This window comes from Oncorhynchus mykiss, chromosome 17 (assembly GCF_013265735.2).
Source record: "Oncorhynchus mykiss isolate Arlee chromosome 17, USDA_OmykA_1.1, whole genome shotgun sequence".
Lineage (NCBI taxonomy): Eukaryota > Metazoa > Chordata > Actinopteri > Salmoniformes > Salmonidae > Oncorhynchus > Oncorhynchus mykiss.
Window position 1 is genome coordinate 31,973,802 of NC_048581.1, and position 27,557 is coordinate 32,001,358.

General features: G+C 43.6%; 2 protein-coding genes and 1 pseudogene across 4 annotated transcripts; 2 read left to right on the forward strand and 1 right to left on the reverse strand.

Annotated features, from left to right (window-relative positions):
* Window positions 1-435: 435 nt before the first annotated feature.
* LOC110493164 lies at window positions 436-2,415 on the forward strand (annotated as a pseudogene).
* A 378-nt stretch (window positions 2,416-2,793) lies between these two features.
* LOC110493728 (aftiphilin) lies at window positions 2,794-16,635 on the forward strand. Of its 3 annotated transcripts, none has more exons than XM_036949730.1 (10): window positions 2,794-2,991; window positions 4,962-6,864; window positions 7,602-7,765; window positions 8,259-8,379; window positions 8,697-8,753; window positions 9,087-9,218; window positions 10,390-10,450; window positions 11,281-11,364; window positions 12,109-12,232; window positions 14,935-16,635. In XM_036949730.1, exons 2-10 carry the CDS (start codon window positions 4,999-5,001, stop codon window positions 15,086-15,088), a joined length of 2,763 nt encoding a protein of 920 aa, XP_036805625.1. In that variant the 5' UTR covers window positions 2,794-2,991; window positions 4,962-4,998; the 3' UTR covers window positions 15,089-16,635. The 3 variants fall into 3 exon arrangements, with proteins under 3 accessions (XP_036805625.1, XP_036805624.1, XP_036805626.1); XM_036949729.1 differs by having other exon boundaries at window positions 2,795-2,971; XM_036949731.1 differs by lacking the exon at window positions 11,281-11,364 and having other exon boundaries at window positions 2,795-2,971.
* Window positions 16,636-17,950: 1,315 nt separating this feature from the next.
* Window positions 17,951-27,356, reverse strand: LOC110493729 (SERTA domain-containing protein 2). The gene is made up of 2 exons (XM_021568156.2): window positions 26,680-27,356; window positions 17,951-20,419 (listed from the first exon to the last, which is right to left on the reverse strand). The coding sequence occupies exon 2, from the start codon at window positions 20,413-20,415 to the stop codon at window positions 19,345-19,347; it is 1,071 nt and encodes a 356-aa protein (XP_021423831.2). The 5' UTR covers window positions 20,416-20,419; window positions 26,680-27,356; the 3' UTR covers window positions 17,951-19,344.
* Window positions 27,357-27,557: the final 201 nt, after the last annotated feature.

Below are 27,557 nucleotides of genomic sequence, written 5' to 3' on the forward strand. Positions count from 1 at the left end.
TAAGTGCTACTAATTGGCTACTTTATCACTAATTCTCAATGGAATGTAGACTCGAGTTTACCTCCATCTACTGTAATTTTTCAGCACCTGCTGATCATACGAGCCCCACACACACTGATGTCGACATCATGCAGCAGCATCAATTATTATGGCGCCTTCAATGTGCTCTGTGTTATTTATTAATTTCAACAAGGCAATAGGTGTTTTCATACCAATCTAGGCTATGAAACAAATAGGTGGTTTCATACCAATCTAGGCTATGAAACAAATCTGATAGAAATAAATGCAGTCCAATCTCCCTTGACCAAGAGGTTGTGCAAAGACTGGTAAGCATTATGTTATTTCAATGAACATACCAATATGAACCCTATTCTGGATAAAGTTTTTTGAGTACATGAGGGTAAGTTTAACATGACTTCTGGATGTGTGAAGAAAATGTATGGTACTTTGTTCTCAGTCAGTTCTGTTCAGTGGTCATATCACAGGTGGGATGAGGCCTGGAAATAAGATCATTGTGATGGAGATAGTGAATCCTGAGCCTGGCAGGTACATTGGACACACCCACATCATGCCTGCATACCAAATGGCAACTTTTTCCCTATACAGTGCACTACTTTTGACCAGAGCCCTGGTCAAAAGTTGTGCACTATAAAGGAGAAAGGTTTCCATTTGGGACGTCGAGCACGACTATCCTTTATCAAATACCAGTTAGTTCAGCTACAAATCATATGTAGTGTGAGAGTATCTTGCTGTGGCTTCCATACACTACCTTAGAAAAAACCTGCTCTAAGTTGTATTGGAATTCTATTGCCATGTGGATTGGGAAAATGCCACCGAAGTTGGGAGGATGAAGTCTAAATGTCAGGATTGTAATCCACTTTGTACAAGGTCAGTACGTATTGTATATGTAAACAATGACACACAAAATGCATAACAGACTTAGACTACCTTTTCTAACACGCTTACCTTTTTTGGTCTTTGTGGCTACCCAGCTTTGACATCAGTCTGGCCTGTGGGTGTGGCACAGTGGATGAGGCTCCTCCCACTGACGTGGTATTGGAGCTCTGTGCCAAGTTCGAGGACCTCCAAGTTCCTACGTAAGGCCTGTGTTTCGGGCACCTGGGGTGACGCTGAGAAGCTCATCCCCTACTTCCCCTTCATCGAGGACCAACCTTTCCGGGTATGGGGAGGATCTTCATTTCTTCTCAGTGGCTCATCTTTGTATTCCACCCTTTGACAGTGTCACTGAATCCTGCAATTTATAGCGTAGGGTTATGATTATAATATAGGTTATAGTGTGGTTATAGCATAGGGTTAGGTTTACATTGGAATAAACAGAAACATTTAATGTTGTTTCATACGATTAAGCACATTTTGAGAACACTGAAATAAAGTGTCAGGTGTCATTCAGGTTCAAGAAGGTAACACATGATGTAAGACTCACAATACAACAATATGGCTGAACTTCCTCCCCTCATTGTTTCTTCCCCAGATCGAGATCCAATGTGAACTACTGCGTTTCCGTGTATTTGTGGATGGACACCAGCTCTTTGATTTTTACCACCGGGTGCAATCCTTACTGGACATTGACACATTAAGGATTAATGGTAGTTTAACCATTACCAAACTCAGATAGAGGGAAGAAGGACTGTGTAGGATGCACCTTACAGAAGTGGTGATGGAACCTTGCCTCCCACAATCCTCACACTTAGCAACAATGTGGACATCGACTTGAAAGCAATGTCTTAGCCTCTTTGAGCCTCAGCTGACAAAATCGATTGCAAAGCAATGTTCTGTCCCTGGATTTTCTATAGGATGTAGCCTACCTATTTCTGTTAGTCGTGATTTATTTTTTGTTTCATGGTATTGAGTGCTGTTGGTTTGAGATGGTCATGAAATAAAAAAGCTTCCAGGGTAAAAAGAAAACTTTAAAAGATCAGAGATCTTGAGCAATACATTTTTTGGTGTTAATGAAAGCTCTCAGGAGGAATTACATACGCACACATACTGCTCTGAACATGAGGATGAAAATGACATTGAAATAAAGGACATAGTGTGTCCTTTATTTTTTAACATTTTGATTATATTGATGAACTAATATTGATTAACTTATAACTACAATATACTACATATTTCAGTATGATATAATATTTAAGTGTAATTGGAAATTAATAATTGAGTGGTTATGAAGTAATTCATAATTCTGTGGGGTATTATGCTTACACGGTGACCTTTCAGTTCTTCAATAATTAAATTACGTTTCTTTTGTATCATGGCATATTAGAATAATTTCATGAACTATGCCAGTAGATTATATTGCAGGGGCACAGGTTATTATTAAAGAGTAGAATGGTGATTTTCTATTCCCTCGCCTTGATGCTTGACAATGTCTGTGTATGTTGAGAAGCTCTTTCAGTGGCCTATTCATTTTCAATTAAAATATTTGAATGTGTCATAAATTAATCTGTTAATTTTGGAAATGTGGATTGTGGATTGTTTCAAATTGAAATGACTGAGGACTATTATAGGCCTAAAGAAAGGAATGCAGTACAGTATATTTTTGTTGCTCAGTTGACCAGATGGGACCTTGAATGGGAGACCTAAAAGAAGCCCCCAATTTAGTTGAGTCATTTTCTATTAAGGTATCTTTACCTTAACTCAAGTGTGACAATTGGGTACTACTCAGTATTACTACTGCCAGTGCAGATAGATTGTGGATGCAGATTATTCTCCACTCGTCCATGCGCTCCAGTATGCTCTGCTTCCAAAGTAGAGGAAAACCAAAAGGTCTTGTTGCATGCTGGGTAATATTCGGAGAGCGAAGGGGCCAAAGTAGAATCATCATCATAACCAGCTGACTCAACCTTAGCTAGTTGTCTCAGTCAGAACGAAACCACCTTGCTGTCTTGTTTTAAGTCTGAAAAGTGTCCACTTCATCTGAACCATGGGAATGAATGGTCAAGATATTAAGGTATGCCGAAACGTTTATTGGTAAGCAAGCTAGCGAGAGATGGGAGGACAACTTGATAGCTAGCTAACAGTTAGCTACAAATGCTTGTGTATTAGCAAACTAGCTAGCGAGCATCAAAACGACCTACTTAGCTACTTTGTCACTTCTGCCCTCGATCTCGAATCAATGCTAGTTTGCTATCCCATTCGTATAGACTGCCAAAGTTGTTGTTATTAGCTTGCTAGCTACGACATTTGTGCTGGCTAGTGGTAGCTAGCTACACTGGCTACGTATCTAGCCAGCTAGCTAGCTATCCCCCCTGCCTTCCCCATCTGATGGAGAGTAAAGTGTATGCCAGCCATGGCCTGTTTTCCATTCTAAGACTGGCTGGCACTTAACGTTATGGTAATTTAACTGTTAGTTAACATAATCAAAGTGATTTATTCAGCTAACGTTAGTTAACTATCTGGTTAACGTTAGCTATTTGGCTAGCAACTAATTTGCTTCCAGTTGTTAGCTACTGTAGCTACCTAACCAATCTTTGCTCGGCTAAAATTGAGCTAAATAGCTAGGTTGTGGGTTAAGTATATAGTAGGAAACAAATGATCATAGGGAGGGTTGCGTGTTCTCTTTTTGTTTACCCGGAGGTTTCTAGGTATTGGTCTGTCATCACCTGTCAGTTTTAGTCTTGTTGACAGACGGTCTAATTTGGTGAACGAATAGCTAACTAGCTGGACAGGACAGGGTGTTGGAGGACACCTGTTTCTGATGTGTTAATTAGTTAACAATGTTGTATTATAAACAGATTAATGTTGGATTATAATATGTTGTATTGTAAACATTCATGACCCATACTATATCATGCAATCATAGTGCCCATAATAAAACAATAGGCAGTGCTATTTGTTGTGAATAGCAATACAATAGCTATCATCAGATTATTTGCCTTTAATGCCATCTTGCTTTCTTACACAGTATCAGAAGCCACTTCAAGTAGCCTAGAGTTTTAACAATGTTTTAAATGCTTTCCAAGGTTCCATGTCAAGGCTTACTAGGCCTAAGATATCTAGTCAAGGCTTCGTGGACATGAATTCTCTGTTCTAAAACATTTGTGTCCAGTTTTGACTCAGAACTGTACTTTCAGCGCTCTAGTCTGGATGTGAGTAAAGTACAATTTAGGCTCAAGAGTGCATTGTGCAAGTTTAGCCTTGAGCATCCAAAAAGAACATCAATAGTTATTATTTTTCTGTGCCCTATGTCTGGTTTAGTGATGAATTTGAAATTGTCAAGGAAATGGATCACACCTGGACAAGGAAATGGATCACACCTGGACGCACAAAACGCCTAGGCTCTAAGTCTAATATTTCAAAAGGAAGCATTCTACATATCTTGACAGGCCTATGTCAATATACAAATACTACATGCACACAACCCTTAGGTCAATGCAAACACAAATTGGGTACAAAGTTCATTGGTTGAAGTAATTAGGCCAGTAGGATAAACACACAACATATTTGTACTGATTAAAGAAATTGTAGTTCATTTTCAGTTCTCATTTGCTACTATTTAGGTAGGTCCAGGTCGCAATTGTAAATGAGAACTTGTTCTCAACTTGCCTACCTGGTTAAATAAAGGTTAAATAAATTTTTTAAAAAAGGTCATAAGAAATGAGAGCTCAACATTGCCTTTCGGGCCTTTTCTACATGACAACGCCACTTTACTATTATCACTTAATTACTGTCAATTTGAAAACAATCTGTCCACTCTTCGCCTGGAGAGCTTTTGGTAATTTAATTTAGGTTAAGGCTGAAGCAACACACCGTGCAAAGAAAACAGCCTAGATCCTAGACTCCATCAGAGACCACTTCTAGGTCTGTAGGCTAACATGTTGTCATTTTGTATATTCAGACATTTTAGCCTTCAGAAATCAGGTTTAAGAGAGAAATGAAATTGCTTGCATTTATGTGCCCTTCATTGTTTCAGTCACAATGACTAGTGTCTTCCCCTCTAGGTGTAACCTCAAGGCGTAGTGTGACTGCTTTAGGACCATGGAGCCGGATGTGATCCGCATGTACTCCTCCTCCCCACCCCCAATGGAGGATGGAGCTGAGGAAGAGGACGACGAGTTTGGGGACTTTGGGGGCTTCTCTGGAGTTCCGACCAGCGCCAGCTTCACTGAGTTTGACACCCCAGCGACCTTCAACCAGACCGCAGCCTTGGCCGCCACCTCACCACCAGAACTCCTCAACAATGGAGGGGTGGTTGGGTTGTCAAAACTCAGCTCAAGTCCCATGGGAAGGGGTCCTGTGGTCAAGCGCTCCAATTCCAAGTCAAATGGTGTCGTGCCGGGAGGCTGCCAGTACGACTGTCCTTCAGAGAGAACTGTGAATGTGGAGGAGTTAAAAAAGCTTGCCGACCACACTCGAGCCAATAATCATTCTACCTCCCTGGACATATCTGGGAGGAGTCAGACTGACAACATAGACAAGCCTGTCGATTGCAAAGGTGCGGTCCCGGAAGTTCTGACCAACGGCTTTGCTACTTTTGAAATAGAGGGAAGCACATCTTTGCAGAATTCGATCCACTCTAAAAAGAAAGGAACCACCATAGAGTGTGCAGACGACTGCCCTCCCAGGAGCCCCGAGGACGACTTTGCGGATTTCTCGGCCTTTTCTAACGCAGACGTTCAAGGAGTCTCCAGCAAGGTGACAAACCGCACCAGCGAGAACTTGGACAATCGCAACAGGGACGAACGGCTGGCAGAGGACGCCTGCCAGCAACAGAGGCAGCAGGTGCACTCTAATGTAGAACAGGGAATCAGCTCAGGGGACATTGTCAGGGACACTCACATTATAACTGGATCCAACGACATTGCTGGCTCTGATTCTCTATCGCACCCTGCTGAGGCTCGAGACACTGGCGAAGGCTTGAGCAACGGGGACGGGGGCTTTCAAAGAGACACTGCTAACTCTGAACAAAGGAACGTAGAGCCGGACTTTGCACACAAGCACTCTGCTACTGAGGTGGTTATTAGTGAGGATTCTGCCCCAGAGGAGGTTTGTAGTGAGGATTCTACCCAAGAGGTGGTTTGTGGCGAGGACTCTGCCTCTAAGGCACTTTATGTTGACAAACCGGTTGCCCAGAATGGTGTGATTTTGGAGCAGTTGGAAGAGGAGGTGGAAGAAGAGAAGGCAGGTGTCAGTGAAAACCGGGTTTTCCCCAATATAGACGATGAAGATGGGAATGGCGAGCAAACAGACGAGAAGCCGGGGTCCGGAAACGAAACAGAAACAGAAACTGAAACGTCTTTCGGCCGACCTCTGTCCACGGATGCCCTTGAGGAGTACGGCGACATCAGCACGACGGGCTCGGTGCCCACGCCGCCGCTCCAAGAGGAGACGGCCACGCCTGCTGACCACAGCCAGCTGCTGGAGGACGACGACGACGGTGAAGACTTTGGTGACTTTGGAGACTTCGGGGATGTGGGCTCTTTTAGCGGACAGGGCTTTGCTGAATTTGACCAGCCAGAGTTGCAACTAGAGGAACAACCTGCACCTCTCACACAGGAACTAGTGGACAACGACTTTGGTGATTTTGACGCCCCCAACTGCCACACTGGTGGTGGGAAGGCAATTGAGAACGAAGATGGGGGGAAGTTTACAGATTTTCCCGGCAGCGACAGTTTTGCCGACTTTAGCTCGGCTCCTGTTGGTGCGGACCCTGATGAGGATGCTGGTTGGAATGCCTTTGAGCCTGAACAGGGTCAAGAGGAGGGCGATTCCTGGGCTGCATTTGGAGAGGAGCCGACCACCACTGCTCCTTTGGAAACGGGTGAAGACGAGTGGCAGGAGAGTGAGCCTGTAGCAGCCCGTCCATCCAGCAGCCATCAGATCAGTAGAAGAGACAGTCAATCTGTAAGTTTTTCTGTGCGAGTTTGGCCACTCAGGGTTTGAACTCGGTTCTCCCGTGCACCACAATAACATATTACGCCTCTGAGCTAAAGGCTCAGGGAGCCAATACAAGTTGTCAAGTCTCAGGCAAGATAACTCTGAACCACCTCTGTAGCATTCAGAAATGTAGCATACTTGACAGGAAGGTAGTGGTGTTTAAAAACCCATCTTACTGTAATCGAAGGCGCCCTATTGAATGTTGTTGTATTGTACTATCCAGGAAAAGTATGCTCAGTGACACTCTTAGGGGAATTCTGACGCTCTCGGGACGTTTATCACTAGAGTGGTAGAGAGCCGTACACGTGTCCTCCCTTAGGAATGTGACCAGACAGGGAGTTCCACCTTTTCAAGTACATACCATTTAACAATGCCCCTCCTTGTCCTTGCTAGTGGAGTCAAGCACGACGACTTATTCCAGATTTGAAATGTGTTGATTGAATCACGTCAGTGTTAGTCATTGTTGAACATAATAGAATGCAGCTTTATTGTCCATCGAAGCTCAAATATGAATTTATGTCGTCTGTCTATTGTATTGTGCATCTCCTGTACAGCAATGAGGCTAGCTGCCAAACGTGGTAACAGAAGACTTATTCAACCCGTATCTTATTCAGCAATATTGATTGTTATAACGTGTTTGTTATGTCACTGAGCCAGTCTCTTATTCAACAACGTTGGTTGTTATCATGTGTTTGTTATATCAGGCGGCGCTTTGCAGTCGGCTAGAGAAGCTTTTTCAGGAAATGTTCCCCGACGCACCTGCCCCGCAGGTGGGGGTGGAGGTGGTCCCTCTCAAAACCCTGCTGGAGCCTCCTGCGAGGTTACAGCAGGAAGAGCATGAAATGAAGAGCGGTATGCCAGACAATGGGTGAGAGAAATACCCCCCTTTTTAATGAGGGCTGGGACGGTACCAGTATTGCAGTATTTTTTTTCCATGGCAAAAATAAAACACGAAGCGGGCCAAACTCTTTGATCCATCATAACCTGCTGTATGTAAAATATTGTGTGCTATAACTTTGAAAATAAACAAATGTGACTCTGGATGACAACGTAATTACGTTTGTTTCCAACATTAGGGCTGTTTTCCTAAAGAAATTAAACCGCTTCGTGTTTTGTTTCCTTGCCACGATACTAACGGGTATCAGGATACTAGTGTCGTCCCGACCCTAATATCCCATAACTACACACAATCTCATCAATACTCAGAAAGACTCACCAGGTCTGTTCTATCTTTTTTTATACAACACAAATACACTGTTACTGTATACTATGCGGTCAAGAATTTTTGCGTATTACTATGACGTATTTAAAATAAAAATAAAATTACATTCCTGCTTTGTCATCGTCGTCTGTTGCTACAGGGACGTGTTGTGGAGGCAACTGCTGGACATCCACGAGGCGTTTGGCCTGCGACACCAGTGGGGAGGCTCGCACAGCAACAAGACACTACTCTGCTCCCTGGGCATCGACATTAGGAACATTGTGAGTTCTGCCGCCAGTCAGCAGTCATCACATTGTCTGTATCTCAAATGGCACCTTCCTGCTGTAACTCATAGGGCTTTGGTCAAAAGTAGTGCACAATATAGGGAATAGGGTGCCATTTGGGACATGCCACTCTCCCCCTTTCTGTGACCTTTGTCCTTTTTTTATTAATGGCTCTGCTAAAAAAACACGAACCATGATTGTATTGCGAGAATGTTTTGACTTCTCTTCTGTCAAATGAAAAAGGCTGTTTGTAAGACTATTTGCAGCAGAGAGCGGACGAATGATTGTGAAATGTGCTCTGTGTTTCCCCACAGCTGTTCACAGGTCAGAAGAAGCAGCCAGTAATAGTTCCCATGTATGCTGCCAGCCTGGTGAGTTAACTATGCGCTGCAAGGATGCATTCATCTCCCCCTTCAAACCACCTAATCGCTCCCTCAATTGTTTTTGCCCCTCTTGTAGAAACGGACCAAGACGCAAATTAACCCAAGGATTATAAAAAAAATTTTTTTAACGTTTTTTAAATTCTGGTGACATTTCTGTCAACTGGTTGCAAAAAGTTTTTCACTGGCATATCCTACAAATATATGGTTTCAACTTTCCGGGAACCTTCCCAAATTCCCAGGTTTTAAACAGAATATCTCAACCCAATACACATACCAGTATTTAGTACGTTTAGGATGTAACCCTGCCTCTCTGTTACCTAGGGCATGCTGGAACCCACCAAAGAGCCAGTAAAACCCATATCAGCGGCAGAGATGATCACGTCCATAGCACAACAAGCACCTCCAGTGGCCCCGGCAGAGATCATAAGCACTAGTCCACCAGACACAGCCCAGGTTGGACTCCTACATTGAATCAGTATGGTCCTTTTGGGGTACAATGTTTGGAATTTTGATGTTTTGTGTTTTTTCAGGCCTTTATTTAGATGCATTTCTTCTCATCAGTATTATGAGTATATACCAGGGCTCTCCAACCCTGATCCTGGAGAGCTACCATCCCGTAGGTTTTCAATCCAACCCTAATATAGCACATCCGATTCTAATAATTAGCTGGTTGATCAGCAGAACCAGGTTAGTTACAAAACTGGGGTTGGGGCGAAAACCTAGAGGAGAGTTGCTCTCCACCAACAGGGTTAGAGAACCCTGGTGGTATATACTGTATTGCAGAGGAGGCTGGTGGGAGGAGCTATAGGAGGACGGGCTCAATGTATTGACTGCAATGGCATAAATGGAACCGTGTCGAAACATATGGTTCCACATGTTTGACTCTGTTCCCTTTATTCCATTCCAGCCTTTACAATGAGCCCGTCCTCCTATAGCTCCTCCCACCAGCCTCCACTGCTGTATTGGCTGTAAGGCCAATTGTCACAACTGTATACAATGAATAGAGAGAGTGTGTTTATATATATATATGTTCTACGGTAATTGGTCTAATGTAGAACCTGAGGTGTTTTTCAAACAAGTTATACAAAAGTTGAGTTCCTGCCCCACAAGATGCGCAGGCATTGCATCAACCCATGGTAGCGTGCCACGTCATCGATTGTGCAGCTGGGCATCATATGGGTCGCGTTCCCCTGCTCAGACATTGCATGCATCATCCAATGGTTGGGTGCCACATCTTCGACTGTGTCATCGACTGACGGATTGCTATAACAATATAACGTTGTAAAATATGGCATCGGTCCGCAATGTAGTCTGGTAGGAACTCAACCTTAGACTGCTGAGTTGTTGTAAGGGTAGAAGCCAGGGGAGGACGGCTCATATTAATGACTGGAACGGAGTGAATGGAATGGCATCAAACCAAGTGTTTGATGTATTTGATTCCATTCCACTGATTCCGTGAGCCTGTCCTCCCCAATTAAGGTGCCACCAACCTCCTTTGGTAGAAGCAGTCCATTAGCAGGCCTCCTGAACATCTGCATGGGCGAATTACCTGTTGACAAAGCTGTTCGCTTTTACTGAGTGTCTCCACCTTCTTCTGAGCTGGTTTGTTCCCTCTCCTCACCAGGAAGCGCTCCCGCCCGTCCAGTTTGACTGGAGCAGCAGTGGCCTTACTAACCCCCTGGACGGTAGGTCCCTCCCCCAAACCACCTGCTGAGTTAATGAACCATTGTCTCTTTCCAGAGCTAACCTATTCCTTTTTTCCACCACTCAAACTGTTTTGTCCAAACACACAAGCCGCCTAGACCTGTTTTTGCCTGTTGTCTTCCGTTAACATCCATGGAACAACATCGTCTGATGTTTACTTCATCAACCATTGGTCATTACATGTTACAGTTTTACAGAGTTACGTGGATTTTGCTGTGAGGACTATAGTATAAGATTACAGAAAATTCTTATCTTACATGCTCTAAGATTTTGTGTATTTCATTGCCATATTGGACCATTTCTGATTTCACTTGTCATATCCAGACGCATAAAACATATTTATCTCATCAAATCTTCTCCTTATGCCTTTTGTTGTTAGCAACGAATCAAATTATTTTGCAATTTAGCTAAATGACCTGCACGGTTCATGCTACAAAGCCATGATGGCCGTTCATGCTTCAAAATGTCCACACAGATTTTTCATTAACCGGTAGATAGAATCTCACTATTTTCTCATTAACACAGCTATGTCAGTTAGCTTGCCCTGGGTCATGTTCATTAGGCATCAAACGAAATAAAATGGAGTCCCTGGATTTAAGAAATTCCTGAACTTAAGCATAATTTTCAGTTGCAAAAATGTCTTCAAACATTTCTTGCCCACTGAACATGACCCATGTGCTCTTTCTTTGTAACTAATAATAATGACCAGCTCAGCTGCATGTCTTCTAAGTGCGTCTCTTTCCTGACTACTTCTTCTGTGTTATAACCCACTGCCGCCTCGGTCTGCCTGTTTGCTATGTTGAATGTCAAGCGAGCGGAGGCTCGTCTCTGCTCAACCTCGATTTCTTTGGGCCCGTGGAGGACTCTGGCCCAAGCAGCTCCACCTCCATCCCAGGTCAGCACAGGAAACTCCAACCCCATGACTGCCAGACTCTTTCATACATTTGTCTGAATCCCAAATTGACTGTAAACTCTATTCAGAGACCAGAGAGGATTGGATCGGGGTAAACAATACAGTGATAATTCCAGCTATCTAATCATAAGGCAAGGTGGATCTACTATCATTATATGGCTTACATCCATTGAATCCTCTGAGGTCTTCACAGGTACACAAGGTGTAGAGGTCTAGGAGTCCATTTGGGATAAGTCCTTATTCTTTCCCCGATTCCTCGTGTCCTCTTACCTCTCTGTCAAAATGCACCAGGGGAGGTCAGAGAGGAGGAAGCTTGGATCTTCTCCAATGAGTTTTGGGAAAGAGGAGAGGACTGAGGGACAATGCGAGGAATCGAGGAAGGATGCTTGTGAAAGAGCCTCTGCCGTACTCACAGATTTCTCTTCTACTATTTGTTTTAGATTTATTTGCTTAGATACTGACCTCACTAAATCAAGCTCTTCTTTTTTCTGAGTGTTAATATTACCAACTGAATCAAACACTGAATCAAAATATTTGGGAATTGGCTACACTGTTTAATAAAGGGCACCCACCTCCCTTGTTTTGAGTGGAATATTAGACTGTGTATATGTCTCAACTAGCTCCCTATTCCGTATATAGTGCACTACTTTTGACCAAAGTAGTGCACTATATAGGGGATAGGCTGCCATTTGGGATGCAGACATTATAATGTGTTTGTGTGGTTAGGTGTGGACCCGGAGCTGTACGAGCTAACAACTGCTAAACTGGAACCCTGTGGCTCTGGGAGTCGTGTGGCTGACGCCTTCGCCCGCCTTATGTCTACTATGGAGAAGACCAGCACCTCTACCAGGTTGGTCTATTACTGCACCTCAGACCAGCACCTCTACCAGGTTGGTCTATTACTGCACCTCAGACCAGCACCTCTACCTACCAGGTTGGTCTATTACTGGACCTCAGACCAGCACCTCTACCAGGTTGGTCTATTACTGCATCTCAGACCAGCACCTCTACCTACCAGGTTGGTCTATTACTGCATCTCAGACCAGCACCTCTACCAACCAGGTTGGTCTATTACTGCACCTCAGACCAGCACCTCTACCTACCAGGTTGGTCTATTACTGCACCTCAGACCAGCACCTCTACCAACCAGGTTGGTCTATTACTGCACCTCAGACTAGACTACCTCAAAAAGGTATGCATGCAGGGCCGTGCACAGACCTTTCAGGGGGAAGGTGCTCAAAATTACCCCCCCCTTAAACAAAATAATCTACTTTCATAAACTCTGGCGAAGGCCGTGAGGCCGATACATAAACGTATTAAATATCAGTGATACTACCAAGAGCAGTGTGCGGTTTCCTTTTTCCTTCATATAATTCATATATTGAAATTCACAACAGACTAACTGCCTCTAGCACACTTTTGTAACATATTTTACCATATGCCTATTTATTTCTGCAACACGCTCACTCTTCACAAATTGTAAGCAAGCTACATCACAGTGCCTCCTAAAGACATGATTGACATCGGGAAAAGAGGGTGGGCTATCAGCTGATCGTTGATGATTGGTGTAAATCTGCTAGTTAGCTAGCTCGATTATTATTTTACACATTTTACTCAAGCGCACAAATTATTGAAGTGACAGGCTACTTTGACACTGAGCATCAGAGATCAATAAAGATGACCGTGTCATAAATCCATCAATAGCTTAGGCCTAAGTGTGTGGAGACACATATTGTACAATATGATGAGGAAATGATAGTCCTAAAACGGGGTGGCAAACTTGACGACGTCACGACGACCTGGAGCAGTGGGTTCAGAACAACAATTACAAAAACGATTAAAAAAAAGGGGGGGGGGGGCAGGTGCTCAGGCACCGGTAGACCGCTATCTGCACATGCCTGTATGCTTTGGATCAAAACGTCTGCTGAATGGCATATATTACAAATGGCACCCTATTTCCTTTATAGGAACCTTTGACCAAAAGTTGTACATTATAAAGGGAATAAGGTGCTATTTGGGATATGGCCAGAGTCTATTGCACCCATTGGAGATGGAGAGTAGCAAAACAATACAAATCCAGAGTTCTAACTTAACCAACATCTCACTCCCAAACATGAAATCAAGTTTTATTTGTCACATGTGCCGAATACAACTGGTGTAGACTCTACAGTGAAATGCTTGCTTACAAGCCTTTCCCAGCAATGCAGAATTTTTAAATATTAAATAGTTACACGAGGAATAAAATGCACAATAAAATACACCCGAAAGGAGCTATATACAGGGAGTACCAGTGCCAGATCAATTTGGATCTATATACAGGGAGTACCAGCACCAGATCAATTTGGATCTATATACAGGAAGTACCAGCACCAGATCAATGTGGATCTATATACAGGGAGTACCAGTACCAGATCAATGTGGATCTATATACAGGGAGTACCAGTACTAGATCAATGTGGATCTATATACAGGGAGTACCAGTACCAGATCAATGTGCAGTAATTGGGTAAGTAATGATGCTATAAAGAGGATGACGTCAATATATTTGCCATTAGTTAGAGCTAATACTTTTTAAGTCAAAAGTTAAATGGCGAACAGACATAAACAACCCTGGTATATATGGCTGGAATGACTTGAACCACATTCTAGTGGTGACCCTTTGAAACAGTTGGTCCACTAGATGGAGACAGATTTTCTAACGCCTCTGTCGGAGCCCCTTACATCAGCATGCAGACAGGATGTAGACTCAGCAAAAAAAGAAACGTCCTCTCACTGTCAACTGCGTTCATTTTCAGCAAACTTAACATGTGTAAATATTTGTATGAACATAAGATTCAACAAACTGACACAGAAACTGAACAAGTTCCACAGACATGTGAGTAACAGAAATTGAATGTGTCCCTGAACAAAGGAGGGGGGGGTCAAAAGTAACAGTCAGTATCTGGTGTGGCCACCAGCTGCATTAAGTACTGCAGTGCATCTCCTCATGGACTGCACCAGATTCCACAGGTGCATGTTCATTAATTGTTTATGGTTCATTGAACAAGCATGGGAAACAGTGTTTAAACCTTTTACAATGAAGATCTGTGAAGTTACTTAATTTGTAAAAATCTATCTTTGAAAGACAGGGTCCTGAAGAAGGGAAGTTTCTTTTTTTTGCTGAGTTTATATGGGAGTGAGACAGACACATCTGTAGTAGCAACCAGAGAGAGCTTGCTACATCTTGGCTCTTTCTCAATTCTCTTTCCTTGATTTCTCGTGTCCATTTTTCTCCCCTCTGACCTTCTCCAATGCGTGTTGAGAAGGATGTGAGGAAAGAGGGCACAAGGAATCGAGGAAAGAGATTTAAGAGGCGAAGTCCATTAGAATCTGACTGTGGCACATTCATTTAGTGAAGGGGGAATGTATGTGTCCCAAATGGCACCCTATTCCCTATGCACCTCGGTCAAACATAGCACACCCCAAAGGGAATATGGTGCTATTTTAGGATGCATCCTATGTCTGTGTTTTCCAATAAAAATGGTGTCCCTCTCCTTCTCTCGGATTCTGCAGAAAGCCCCGTAAAGAAGAGAACCTAAGTGAGGAGGCATTGAAGGTGATTGCAGGGTTACCAGACCTGTCCTTCATGCAGGCCAAGGTGCTGATGTTCCCCACCACGTTAACCCCCCTGGGCTGCTCCTCTGACCCTGACCACACACCTGACTGATCCCCCCCCCCTTCTCTTTTCCTTATCACTGTCTGTCATTCTATCGCTATATCATGAAGTTATCATTTTTGCTTCCATGCCTTCATTGTTTTGTCATTTTCTCCCTTTTATTTGTTATTTTCAGTTTTAATCAAGTGAAGCATTTACCGATTGTCCTTGTGAATGGAGAATGGTTAGTCAGACCGGGACTAGGCTAAGCCTGTAAAGCGAAGCTTCGTCAATAGCAGAACAAGAGAACATATTAAAACAGTTTGTTTAACTTCTAGATCAAGGTCCTAGAGAGGTCATTTGTTAATAATAGGAGAATCAATGTGTACATAATCAGGGACGAATTGCGTTGTTTTTCGAAGGTGGCTTTTACGTGTGTCAATGTTCATCTTTGAATGGAAATGAAACACTGGTTGAACCTCTTCAAAGGGAGGCGGGATATACACTGAGTATACAAACCATTAGGAACACCTTCCTAATATTGAGTTGCACTTCCTTTTGCCCTCAGAACAGCCTCAATTCGTTGGGGCATGGACTCTATAAAGGTGTCAAGCGTTCCACAGGGATGCTGACCCATGTTGACTCCAATGCATCCCACAGTTGTCAAGTTGGCTGGCACACACATACACAATCCATGTCTCAATTGTCTCCAGGCTTAAAAATCCTTCTTTAACATGTCTCCTCCCCTTCATCTACACTGATTGGATTTAACATGTCTCCTCCCCTTCATCAACACTGATTTGAAGTGGATTTAACAAATGACATAAAAATAGGATCATAGACCGACCAGGTGAAAGCTGTTTTGTTCACTCAGTGTATGACTATACAAATATATGACTTGAAACCACACTGCCTGCAAAATCCAGCTGAATGTTTTTTTCCCCTGTTGTGTTAATGGCCTCAGTTTTATTTTGTCATTTTTACATAGGGCCTAGATTTCTTAACCCATGGCTAAAAATGCGCTGTTAATGTATGCTCATTCTTTTAAGTCCGCGATTTAACCGTAGACCGTTTTTTTTCTTATTGGTGCAGTCCATAAAAATGGCAGTATGTCACAGATAACTGTTTTGTGTTGAATTCTTTTAACTTTTTTTCCTGATTTGGGGACGGTTGGTAAAAAGGGGGAGATCATGTTTTATTGGTTTAAACCACTGACAGAATCATAGCTGGTCTGAGTGAAGGTCGGCCTACATTACAAGGGAATAAGGGACCAATTTCTGCTTCCACGTGTCTGGTTTTACACTTATGAAGTGCTTTTTAAAATTTTGTTGTCATTCTCTACCAATTATTTTATTTTTTTGCGATTTGTTTTACCACTGTCAACCTGTTCCCAGGAGGATTTTGCACATTGTAAAGATGAAATGGATGTAATCATAGTTCACTGTGGCTTTAGACTGTGTACTATGGACTGTAAAATGTATGGGGAAAATTCCTATGGAAAAAATGATTAACTTGAAGAGCCTGTAAAAAGGTTACTTGCATGCCCGGGTTCTTATCAAACTTAAGTGTGTAAATTTACTTTTAGTGTACACAAATTAAAAATAATTTAAGAGAAAGTGCTCAATGGTCCTTCATGTTCCATTACTCCTCCCAACAGGGAATGAATGAACAATGAATTCATACAGGAGTCTCGTGCATTTTGTATTTGCTAATTAACTCTTGAGTGGGCCTTTAAAACCAGGCCTAGAGAAACAATGTTCATATACGGTTTTAATTCCTAGCCATTGGTCTTGGTCACTCGTGCTGAAAGGGAACGTCTGGGTAACAGTGTGGTCTTACGAAGAGGACACAACACACTGGACTTGGGGCCAGGACTCTAGCCAGCTTGACCAGCAAACAACCATCCAACTTGTTTTAGACTGGGTACCAAAAAAACAATGCTTGGTGTCTAGGGGTCCAAGGACTGTCCATAACCTGTGTACAGAAGAGCAAGCATGGACAGGTATAAGCATGTATATAGGTATGTACCCTGAGGCAGGCAGCTTCTAAATGCTGACCACCTTGGTCAGTCAGCTGAGGTGATGGCAAGTATAAAGAAATCAAAAAGGTCCATCAAAAGGGACTTGGATCTCATCAGTCCAAAGGGTTTTGAAAAGGACAGGAGTCGTCAAGGGCCTTCTCAATTCCTGTGTTCTTTCTCGCCTCATTTTGAAAAAGGTCAAAAAGGTAAGAGGTGGGGAGGAGAGGGAACGTCGACGGAAATGTGCTCGTTTGAAATTAGATCGTCCTTCACTCGTCATCAGGCAAATGACATTTACAGGGGTGGATCACAAAATGTGTAAAGTGGAAGTTTAATGCAATACATTTTATAGATAAAATAGCATTGTTTTTAAACGTGCATGATTTTCTAACTCTGACAATACAACAGCTGATTCAAAGGGGGTGTGGCGGATACACTGGTGCTTTCTGTCAAAAGGAGGCTATCGAGGTGAGGAATGTATTCCGTTTGCCTACTAACGAAATCACACTCGAACCACATTGGTTTTCAGGTCACGGAGGACAGACTCTTGCCCAAACGAGAAAACCCCAAGGAAATTCACCCATGGCACCCGGAAGTCTTGAACCAAAGAGTGCAGACTAGCCCTGCCCTTTATCAACTCCAAACAGGAAATTACCTTTGATAGTATAACCTGACATTGGAGCGCAACCAGACCATGGCATACAGGCCACTAGTAATCATGAGCAATGGTATTCAACTCTTACTTTACGAGGTCTGGAGCCTGCTGGTTCTGTTCTACCCGAATTATTTGCACACACCTGGTGTCCCAGATCTAAGTCCGTCCCTAATTAGCAGTGGAACTGGATATGAGGTCCAGAGTTGAGTTTGAGGGTTATAGAGTGAGTATTAGTTCAAATGGAACACATGCTGAGAACTGTTGACATTTCATTTCAATTTATTGTATAAAATTAATCTACAAAAGTAAAACTGCATTAAAGTCATATGCACATTTATACATAAAAATAGTCAGATATTTCCAACCAATTAATACATATTGCATAGAAGAAGGCACAGATTCAAGGTCAGTGATAAATACAGCCGTTCTTGAAAACAGGTCAACTTTAAAAAATTTAAAAATTGGCGAGATGACTGGAAATTTGCTGACCACATTTGCTTCAATTTTTTTAAATAATAATAATGCAAAGAATAGAAGAGGTAAGCAGCAGAAATGGATTTGCCACTGACTGACAAGAGAAATGCTTTGTTTTAAAGGGCTTTGGATTACTATAGTCACCACTGACAAAGTAGTTGACTGTTTCCCGACTGATCGATTGCCACAAATACCGGAGACATAGCCCAATACACAAACACACACACTGACTTACAGCATTCACTTCCCTGAAAAACAAAAGGGTAAAATATATTACACAGCATTTCGTCACACATTACTAGCATAATTTCACTGCATGTTCTGTACAACCCAAATGTTAGTGTCATGTTTGAATAAATATCTGTACACCAGAAATGGATGATAATAAATAACTTCACAACCACTTAGTACAAATGATTTTGTCTGCAATTGTGTTTGAACTGTGAACTTAAAGACCATACAAGGTTACCCTTGTATTTCACTTGATATCCTTTTGAGTCAGATCAGTTGAGAGTAAATTCAAAACATGCCATTCAGGAAAAGGAGACGTAGTCCATCTACAAATAGAGAGTTGAAGGCTCACAGATGATAAATTCAACTAACAAATTATGAATAATACATTAAAATAGAGAGAGAAAAAAACTTGAATGAGGCCTATGAAAAATTCTATAACATTGATAAGCTGTCCATATACAAAATATTGTTAAAGTACCCTCAATTTGGACGCATCAGTGTATACCTATGGTGCTGTATGCAAAAGCTGTATATAAATTCACTCTCTGCATTTGGAGAAGAGAGAAAATGTATGGCTGTGTTGATAAACAAAAAAGCTATATAAAATCAAGGAACAGAGTAGTACAGACAAAGGCACTCAAATAAATGCATTCCATACAGTATATTCAACATTGTTTCCATTTTGGAAAGGCGAGCACAACGCATGCACAGTGTAGTTAAAACGTCTCTGGTGAAGTCTGTTACATTTCTTACAATTTCCGGACAACAAAAAAATTAAAAAAGTTTAACATTTCGCCGCCTACGGCACTTTTTATCCGGTTTGTCGTGTTTATTAGGGCACACTGTAGCAAAACACTTCAAAATAATTTCTTATTGGACAAGCAACTTGCTGTTTCACTCAGTTTTCCTCTGCTTTGTGCCTATTGAACACGACCCCGATGTCAGTCAAGACCCCACCAGGACTTCCATAATGTGGTCGAGCTCAGCCAGGTCCATTTTGAAGGGCTGGTTTTGAGCCAGAGGGGGAGAGCCCACCCCTCCCCCGCTGTAACTGGACAGAGTCTTGACCAGGTCGTCTGCAGTGACCATGGGGGTCGTTTTGGACACCCCCAAGTTCGGCGGTACTGAAGAGGCGCCGCAGGGGGGGTTAAAGTCATACATGGAGGTGTCGATGTCCGTGAATAGAATGTCATCCAGAGCAAAGTCAGTGAGGAAGCCACCGGAGGAGGGCGACAAGTCTGCTGGGGCGCTGGGCGGGTCTGCCAACACGTTTTTTGCAGCCTGACCATCGTCCAGCAAGAGCGACTCCTTGTCCTTTGGGTTGTATGTCCTCCCTTCCTCTTTCATGTCCATCCCTGCTGGTAGAGAGGGTGGGGGCTGGGGTGAAGGTGGAGGAGACAAAGGTAGGGAGGAGGTAGTAGAGGTTGTCACTGCGATGGGGCACAGCTCCTCGATCTCCTCCAAAGCTGAGGAGAAGCTGTCCTTGGCGGGTGGTGGGGGAGGCGCTGACGGTCTCGGCGAGAGAGGGTGGTGACCCAGGGGGTGGGGTGAGGACGGCGGCAAGGCGAAGAACAGTGGTGGGTCGTCCTCCAGGAGCGAGGCCGGGGTCAAACCAGAATCCAGCGACGACAGCGGCGAGAGGGGCGGGGAGAGGACGCCGCTGAACGTGGATGACGGAGCTTCATGGTAGCCCTCGTCCTCGGTGATGTTCGGCGCCGGCGGCGGGACGGCGAAGAAGAGTGCGCGCAGCCCCGCGCCTCCTTCCTCTTTGAACTCGTGGTGGATGCGGCGGATGACGTTGTTGATGAGCACGCGGCGCTGCAGGGCAGGCTCGGTGGCGGGCGTCCGCGCCGGCCCATATAGCTTCATCAGGGAGATGTTTAGCACCGTCTGGCGCTGCAGTGTGTAGTTAATCCTGGAGTGGCTGCCCGCGGCCCTGGCCGCTGACGTGAGGAGCGCCTTGCCCTCCTCCAGGCCGTCCTCATCCAGTTTGCGCTTCACACCGTTACCCAACATATATCTGTGGGAGAGAACAGAAACAAGGTGTCAGGAGCAAAACATTGCATATGATTCCTTTTTCTTCACATGTGAACGAGTGAGTAGTAGTCAGTGAGGCACAGCTATGTGAAAGAATGACTGCTAGAGACGTAACAAAACAAAGTGAGAGATGTCAGTTACACTTGTACGTGATAAGTTTTTAAAATTAACCAACATCTGTGAGAGGAAAAACCCCCAGTTCATAGTTTCATCAGCAACACAACAAGCGGAAAACATCCACTTCTCACTCAAACAAGACGAGTTTCCTGGAAGCAGAGGGGCTTCCTCGCAAACAGTGACAAGAAATGAGACGAGCAAGCAATGAACACAACACACATGCTCAGCGTCAGTGTATGGGGGGGGGGGCGCCAGGAGGGGGTTTTGGTGTCAGCTGACCAGACGGCATCAGCTGACTAGGTGGGTGGCAGCAAGTTCTGACAAATGTGCCTGCGTCCCAAATGGTACCCCGTTCCCTACATAGAACTCTGGTCAAAAGTAGTGCACTATGGGCCCGTGTCAATAGTACTACACTAAATAGGGAATAGGGTGCCATTTGGGACGCAGGCAAGCTCCCAACTGAACCACCTGACTCCATCAGAACACGGCGCTAACAGACGTGCCAGCACAGGAAACTACCGACTTCCTGCCCGGACATAGCACAGAAAACAGGCAGAAATGGACCTGCTGTTTTATCGATTTACACTCAAAAATGGTCACATTGGGCTTATTTATTTATATATATAGATCTCACACACACACAGAACTAAAATATAAATGCAACATGTTAAGTCTTGGTCCCATGACCTGAAATAAAAGGCAGTTAGAATTGGGTATGTCCTTTTAGGTGAAAATTGGGGAAAAGGGGTTTCGATCCTTGTGAATGTTGACTTTTTTTTTGGGGGGGGGGGGGGGGGGGGGGGGCTTTGGCAGTTAATTGAAAAACATTCTCACAGTATTTTTGATTGTCTTCTCAACTCACCATCACATACTTTTAATGTAGGACTATGACAGTTAATTGATCATTTGTCTGACATGATGAATCTTCTCACCACCACTAATGAGATGGGTGTGCTTAAGGCATGTCGCGTAGGAGCTTCTCAAAGTCAGGGGGCGTGGTCGCACCTCATCTCCACTGTCACAGCCAACCTGGACCGACATTTGGTTTTAATGCAGACGAGAGCACTGATAGTGCTTTCAAGACAACTGGGAACTCTGAGAAATATGGAGGCAAAATCATGACGTCAGTGATATTCAGGTCAGACAGCCGGAGATCTAGAAAGAAGCCGGAGTCGCTGAGTTGGAATTCCGAGATGGATGACTGTTCAAATACATTTCCCTCCCCCCATATTTTTGGTTTGTTCTCCCCCGTCCCACACTTTTGAAAGAGTCGCTCTCTAATAATAATAGTTCTCTGAATCGAATCCACTGCTCACGCATCTGTAGAATGTTTTTCCCCTGCATGCTTGCGTTCAGTTTCCCAAATATGTCTGTTACATAGGCAAGGAGACACTATATTCATTACACAGAAAGTCAACCAAGTCGGTTTTCTTTTACATCCATTGTGAATGACGACAGTTCCTCTCTCAATGCAGAAAATCTTTCCAGCTCTCCCCCTCAATAACCACCAAGCCTCGATGTGAAATAGAACATTGTCGTGCTCTGATCCGATATCTCCACATAGTTTTGCGAACAGACATGCGCGCAGTGGATGTGGTTTGATGTAGTTTACAATCAATGTTACCTGCTGCGGTATATCCGAGTTCTGTGCTCCGCTCTTTCGTCGCCAGTTGCTCTCGGTGTATCATACAACGTGTCCACATTGCAGAGGGAGACTCATTCATAACTAGAGTGCAGAGGCCTGCCCGCCATAGATGGAAGCCCCATCTGTGCAAAAACCCACCATTCGATCCCATTGGACCTTTTTTTGTTGTCAATATAGCCACGCAGCACACTGAACATCCCCTGTGACGTTTCATGCCCGGGAATCATGAGACAGAACAATATGTCCTCGTGAAGAGCATCCCTCGACATGTATAGCGAACAAAAGTCAATGCATGGGCATCTCAGCCCTTACACTGTTTTCACCATATCAATTGCGCCTGGTAATATCAAAGTCTGCAGTAGTGTGTGGTTTCAGTGTAGCGGGCAGAGCCATTCATCGTGGAAATGATTCAAATGCAACGACTAAGCGCGCCGCTCTCTGGTTGAATTTCATCTTTCAGATTTGAAATCATTTTAATTTGGATTTTTAAGGTAAACTACATTACAATGGTTGAGAAAGAATATATATATATATATATATTTTTTAAATGTAATGATTTTTTTCAGGATTTGGGAAATTCTCTCACGGCCCCATTTTCATATCAGGGACCCTAGCTTGGGAACCGCTGCACTAGAATGCTTCCCAAACTGTCACCTAAGATGGAGCACACCTCTCCTGCAGTGCATTGTCTCACTGGCACGTGTAACTCTACCCCGCTACATAAACTACTGCACACAGCCTGCGAGAGACTCGCCCCTTTCAGTCCGTTGTGTAACGTGTGCTACCATGATAAAAGCCAGAGGAAAAGAGATTCACTATCACATTTCCAAACCGTGTTCTTGTAGAGAACATTGCTGTGTGAGTGAGTGAGAGAGTTTGTGTGTGAGAAAGAGAGAGGGTGTGCGTGTCAGCTTTGCTTAGAGCCACACACATCAACTTGAACTCTGAGCACACACACCCCCCCCCCCCCCTCCCCCTCCCCCTCGAGGGCCCACACAGTGCATGCGCGTGGCTGGGGATAGCTCCACACTCGCCTGTTACCATGACGAATACAGTCAGCTGGGAATCCAGACGGGGGGGGGGGGGGGGGACATAGGGAGGGACAAGTGGGGGAGGAAAGAAAGAACCTAAATGTGTTTTTTCCACTCAGGCTGCCCATCACTATCACAGATGATGATGCTGCTGCTGCTTGGATATGGAAGTGGAGGTGAGAGAACAACTTGTGTGTGTGCAGTGCACATGGAGTGCACTACTCTGATGTAGTTAGGCTACGTTTTGTAGTAGTTCCCTCGGTGCAAATACTATGCCTCCACATACCTCCCCCACTCAGTGAAATTATTCATCAGACCCCTATTCCACCCCTGCTCTGTTCACTTATTCTTTTCACACGTGGGGCCCTTTGACGCTGCCATCTGCTGACACTGTCTGAAGACGGGTGAGAGAGAGAGAGAGACAGAGAATAGAGAAGACTGACAGGGGATTTTGGCAGACGGGAGGAAAACAGGGTGACAAAGAGAGAGAGGAGAGGAAGGTGAAAGGGAGAGTTGAAAGAAAAAAAAGAGCAGAAATATAGAAATAGGAACACACCATCCGTTGACAAAAACAACTGAAAAGTGTCCAATTACAACAGCATTCCGGCCACACAGAATGCTTTCTTTCACTCCATACTCGCAGCAGGCTTACAGCGATGGCACTCAGATTACACTCAGATTGGTACGAGGCAATGTCCACCCCTTGAACACATGACCACTTCAAAACTCACGTCCCGACATGAACTTCTTGGTTCTCCAAGAGCTTTGTGTTCCGATACACCAGGGTCCTATTCATTAGTGCACGCCGTGTTTCAACTGAAAAGTTCAGGCAGTCCCTCCCTGTTTGCTTCCTAGTGAATACAACCCAGAATCCCTCCACATGTTATTGATAATTATTCCGTAATGTTATTTCAGTGTGTACTTCCATGAAGTGCTAGGGATATGTAAGAGCCCTGTCTGGGACAAGGTCAAAATGTCATTGGATTGCTTTTTTTTTTTTAGGGTGGTAGCAGGCAGCTGCATGCCTTACATACTCAGCAGGCATCGTCATCCTGAGGAGGGTCTCGGTGGTACACCGATTTCTAATACAAACTCTGCAGTGCACACTTAGGCTGGAAGAGCAAACCTTTCTCAGTGGCACACAGTGCAGCCTGCACCTGAGATTTCAACCCTCATTCAGCCTAATCATTCTATTTTCCACACTATTCCACACTAAGTCCTTCAAGATTGCAGTAAAAGTTAAACACATTCATATTCGGCATGCAAGCATTTTCAGGCTCGATGTTGCCCAAAAGGTTCCTGGAAAATAATAATTTTATGTTAGGTTGAAAGACAAGGTTCACTGTTGGGCTCTGGTCATGCGAGAAACCACACTCAGAAGCCAGGCTGGCCTGGCATTAGGGTTGTTTGCCCAGGTTTCTCCAGCAGGCAAGTGGATGCTTGTAGCACTGATTTACTGGGCTTGTTTGGAAGAGACTCCAACTGCGTCTGAAACGTCACCCTATTTAGTGCACTACTTTAGACTAGGGCCTTGGTCAAAACAATCAGACTATATGGAATAGGGTGCCATTTTGGACGGAACTAGGCTTGTTTGGGAGAAACGCAGAGTTACAGAGAGTTATTTTTGATTGATCACCAAGAGAGGGGGATTTCAAAGCCAATTTGCCAAAATATTTAGGTGAACTTCAGCCCTCCTGCTTGCATAGTAGAAGAAAAAGAGGAACAAATGGTGTTTACTGGAAACCAGAGCAGACAGAGTCAAGGAAGCAAAGGTGGACTTTAGTCACGGAGATGGAATGCTTAGAGTCTGGTACGAGTGTGGACTGTGTGCCTACTGCAAATCTGTGCAGATTCCTTGTGGTTGATCGTAGCATGTTAGTAGCCCATTGGTGGATTTCTTACTATTCTTTTTCCTATTTTATTAATACCTCACTGCAATTCTTTGGTGTTTTGATGGGCAATTCATGAACATGTTTTTAAAATCTTTAACATCATTATAAAAACAAATGAAGGAAATGTTGAACTGCGACACATTTCCAATGCATGCAACGGAACTCTACACAAAAGAGAAAACATCCATATTTCCCTGTGCAAATATGAATGTCACTCAGCCCTGCAGTTGAAATGCAAATAACACTTTGCACTGTTAGGTTCCTACAAGGCAGCAGTCAGAACTAGCCCTTTTTGCCACCCACATCCCTGAACCAGTATTAAACCTATTTGGAAATCTGAACAGCAATAGTTAAACGCTTTACAAAACAGTAAAACAAAGCCATAGGGCTGTATCAGATTAATTCAGAGAAGTTCTCCCAGTCAAGTCTATAAAAGTATGGCATACTCATGAACTTTTAGCCTAAAAACAGTTTGAAAAGGCATGTAGGGCTTCTATTTTCTAAACGACCAGTTTAGCTTCCAGGAACTATGGCTCATCATATTCCTGTAAAAGGTGACAATGAGTCACTCAAAAAACAATAGAATGTGATGACCAAGTCAATATCTGATGAGTTACAACAAAGCTAAGGGCAAGTCTCAAATGTAAAAATATGCAACATTACATAATTATTATGTACTTACAAAGTAGCAATTGTACTGGGACCCACATGAACAGTAACGTTTTCAGTGAAAAAAGTTATATTGGTGTCAAGTTCCTCCTCCCACTCCCTCAACGTCCTACATGCCACCAAAAAGTTGTTTTGTAGCCAAGGCCCTATTATGATCACTGTTGGCATGACATGGCTCTAGTATTTGAAACGAAACTAAGTCACGCCTGGGTGTCACTTGCTTTTTCAAATGTCAGAAAAACATTATTTCAATAGGCAGACCGTCTACAGCAAAAAAGAAGCAGACATTCCCACTACTGGGGCATTAAGACTACGAAAAATTGTATGGATGCCTATAAACAACTATTTTACTTATTGATATATGTTATAAACTGAATGGTTTGGGTTTTCTGTAATGTCAAAACGCATGTTTGATCAATTGACGGTATGAACTGTCACTGACGTATCACTGTAGCTGTCACAACAGCTGCCCTTGACCTCCAAAGGCAAACGCCACAGATAGCCTATGGCTGTGATGGGGGCGCCATAGCCTTCTCACCGTCACCTGCCACATAGGACTCAGTCGGCTCTTCACTGAACTGGAGACTTAATAACAATATTACGTTTTCGTTTCGAACATTAGGGTCTCCTTCCACATGCGACAATGTAACAGTTGCAACATTATAACAGACAAGTAGCTAAATGTAACAAAACAACAAAAAGACGGCGGTGCTTTCTCTCGATTCAAGACACAGCAACAATAAAATGCGACAAAATGTTTTTTTGAATGGCAAACAGGTAAATAACGGCTAATAATTCATGTATACGTAAATTAACGCATAATTATTCCATGTTGAAGCGTGTTTAAATAATCCTAACATTGGTGAAAGCAGCGCAATCGTAAACTTACCACATGTAGTTCCAGCAAGGGTTTCAAATCCTGCATCGGGGTCAAATTGACGCCAAGAACAGAGGCTCTACAACGAGGAACACCAGACATCGAACTCTTCTCCGTCTATACTTTCATTTCCCCGCCGCGGTTCTCCAAAAAAGCCGTGGAGCTCTACACAATGGCGAGCTGTCGAGGATACCGATGAGTCTAGTCACATACAACTACCGTTCACTGAACAGCAGGAGGAACGCCAGCTCTTTTTTTTTTTTTTTTTTTTTTTTAAATCTGCGGATAGACCCACAACTACACTGGCTAGGAATGACGTAAATGAAGTTACGCTCTGAACTGACTATGTTGACTGGTACGGTGGCACACGCCTCGCCCCCATGTAACTTGGGGAGCCACTAGTGGGCGCTATGGATCTCCACTATCGTCTGGGCTTAATGTGCCCAGACGGTAATACACTAGTGTCACCCTGCGAATGGTTTGTATTTCTCCATTCAGGCTGCAAAAGCTTCGATTTCCTCTTTAACTCGGTTTCATGTCGAGGCTACAAAAAGGGGGAAAGTATGCGTACTTTCTTTATGAAACACCATTTCCCACCACCATGCTTAAGTGGCTAAATGCTAGTCTTAGATGTAAGCATATCATGTTCAGCCAGTCAGGTTGAAGCAGACTGTTTTTTCCACCCCTTACCTAACATAGCAGCGTAAAGGAAACAGGGATAGTTTCAAAATAAAAGTTGTGCTTACTGAACATAGTTTTAAATGAGGTATTGGATTTGTTGGCATGAACTCGTTTACAGAACATTAATCCGTTTTAATAAGATTAAACATTTATGAAGTGAAATTGTAAAGTTACAATTCGAGTAGATTGTATTTTTTAAACCCAGATGC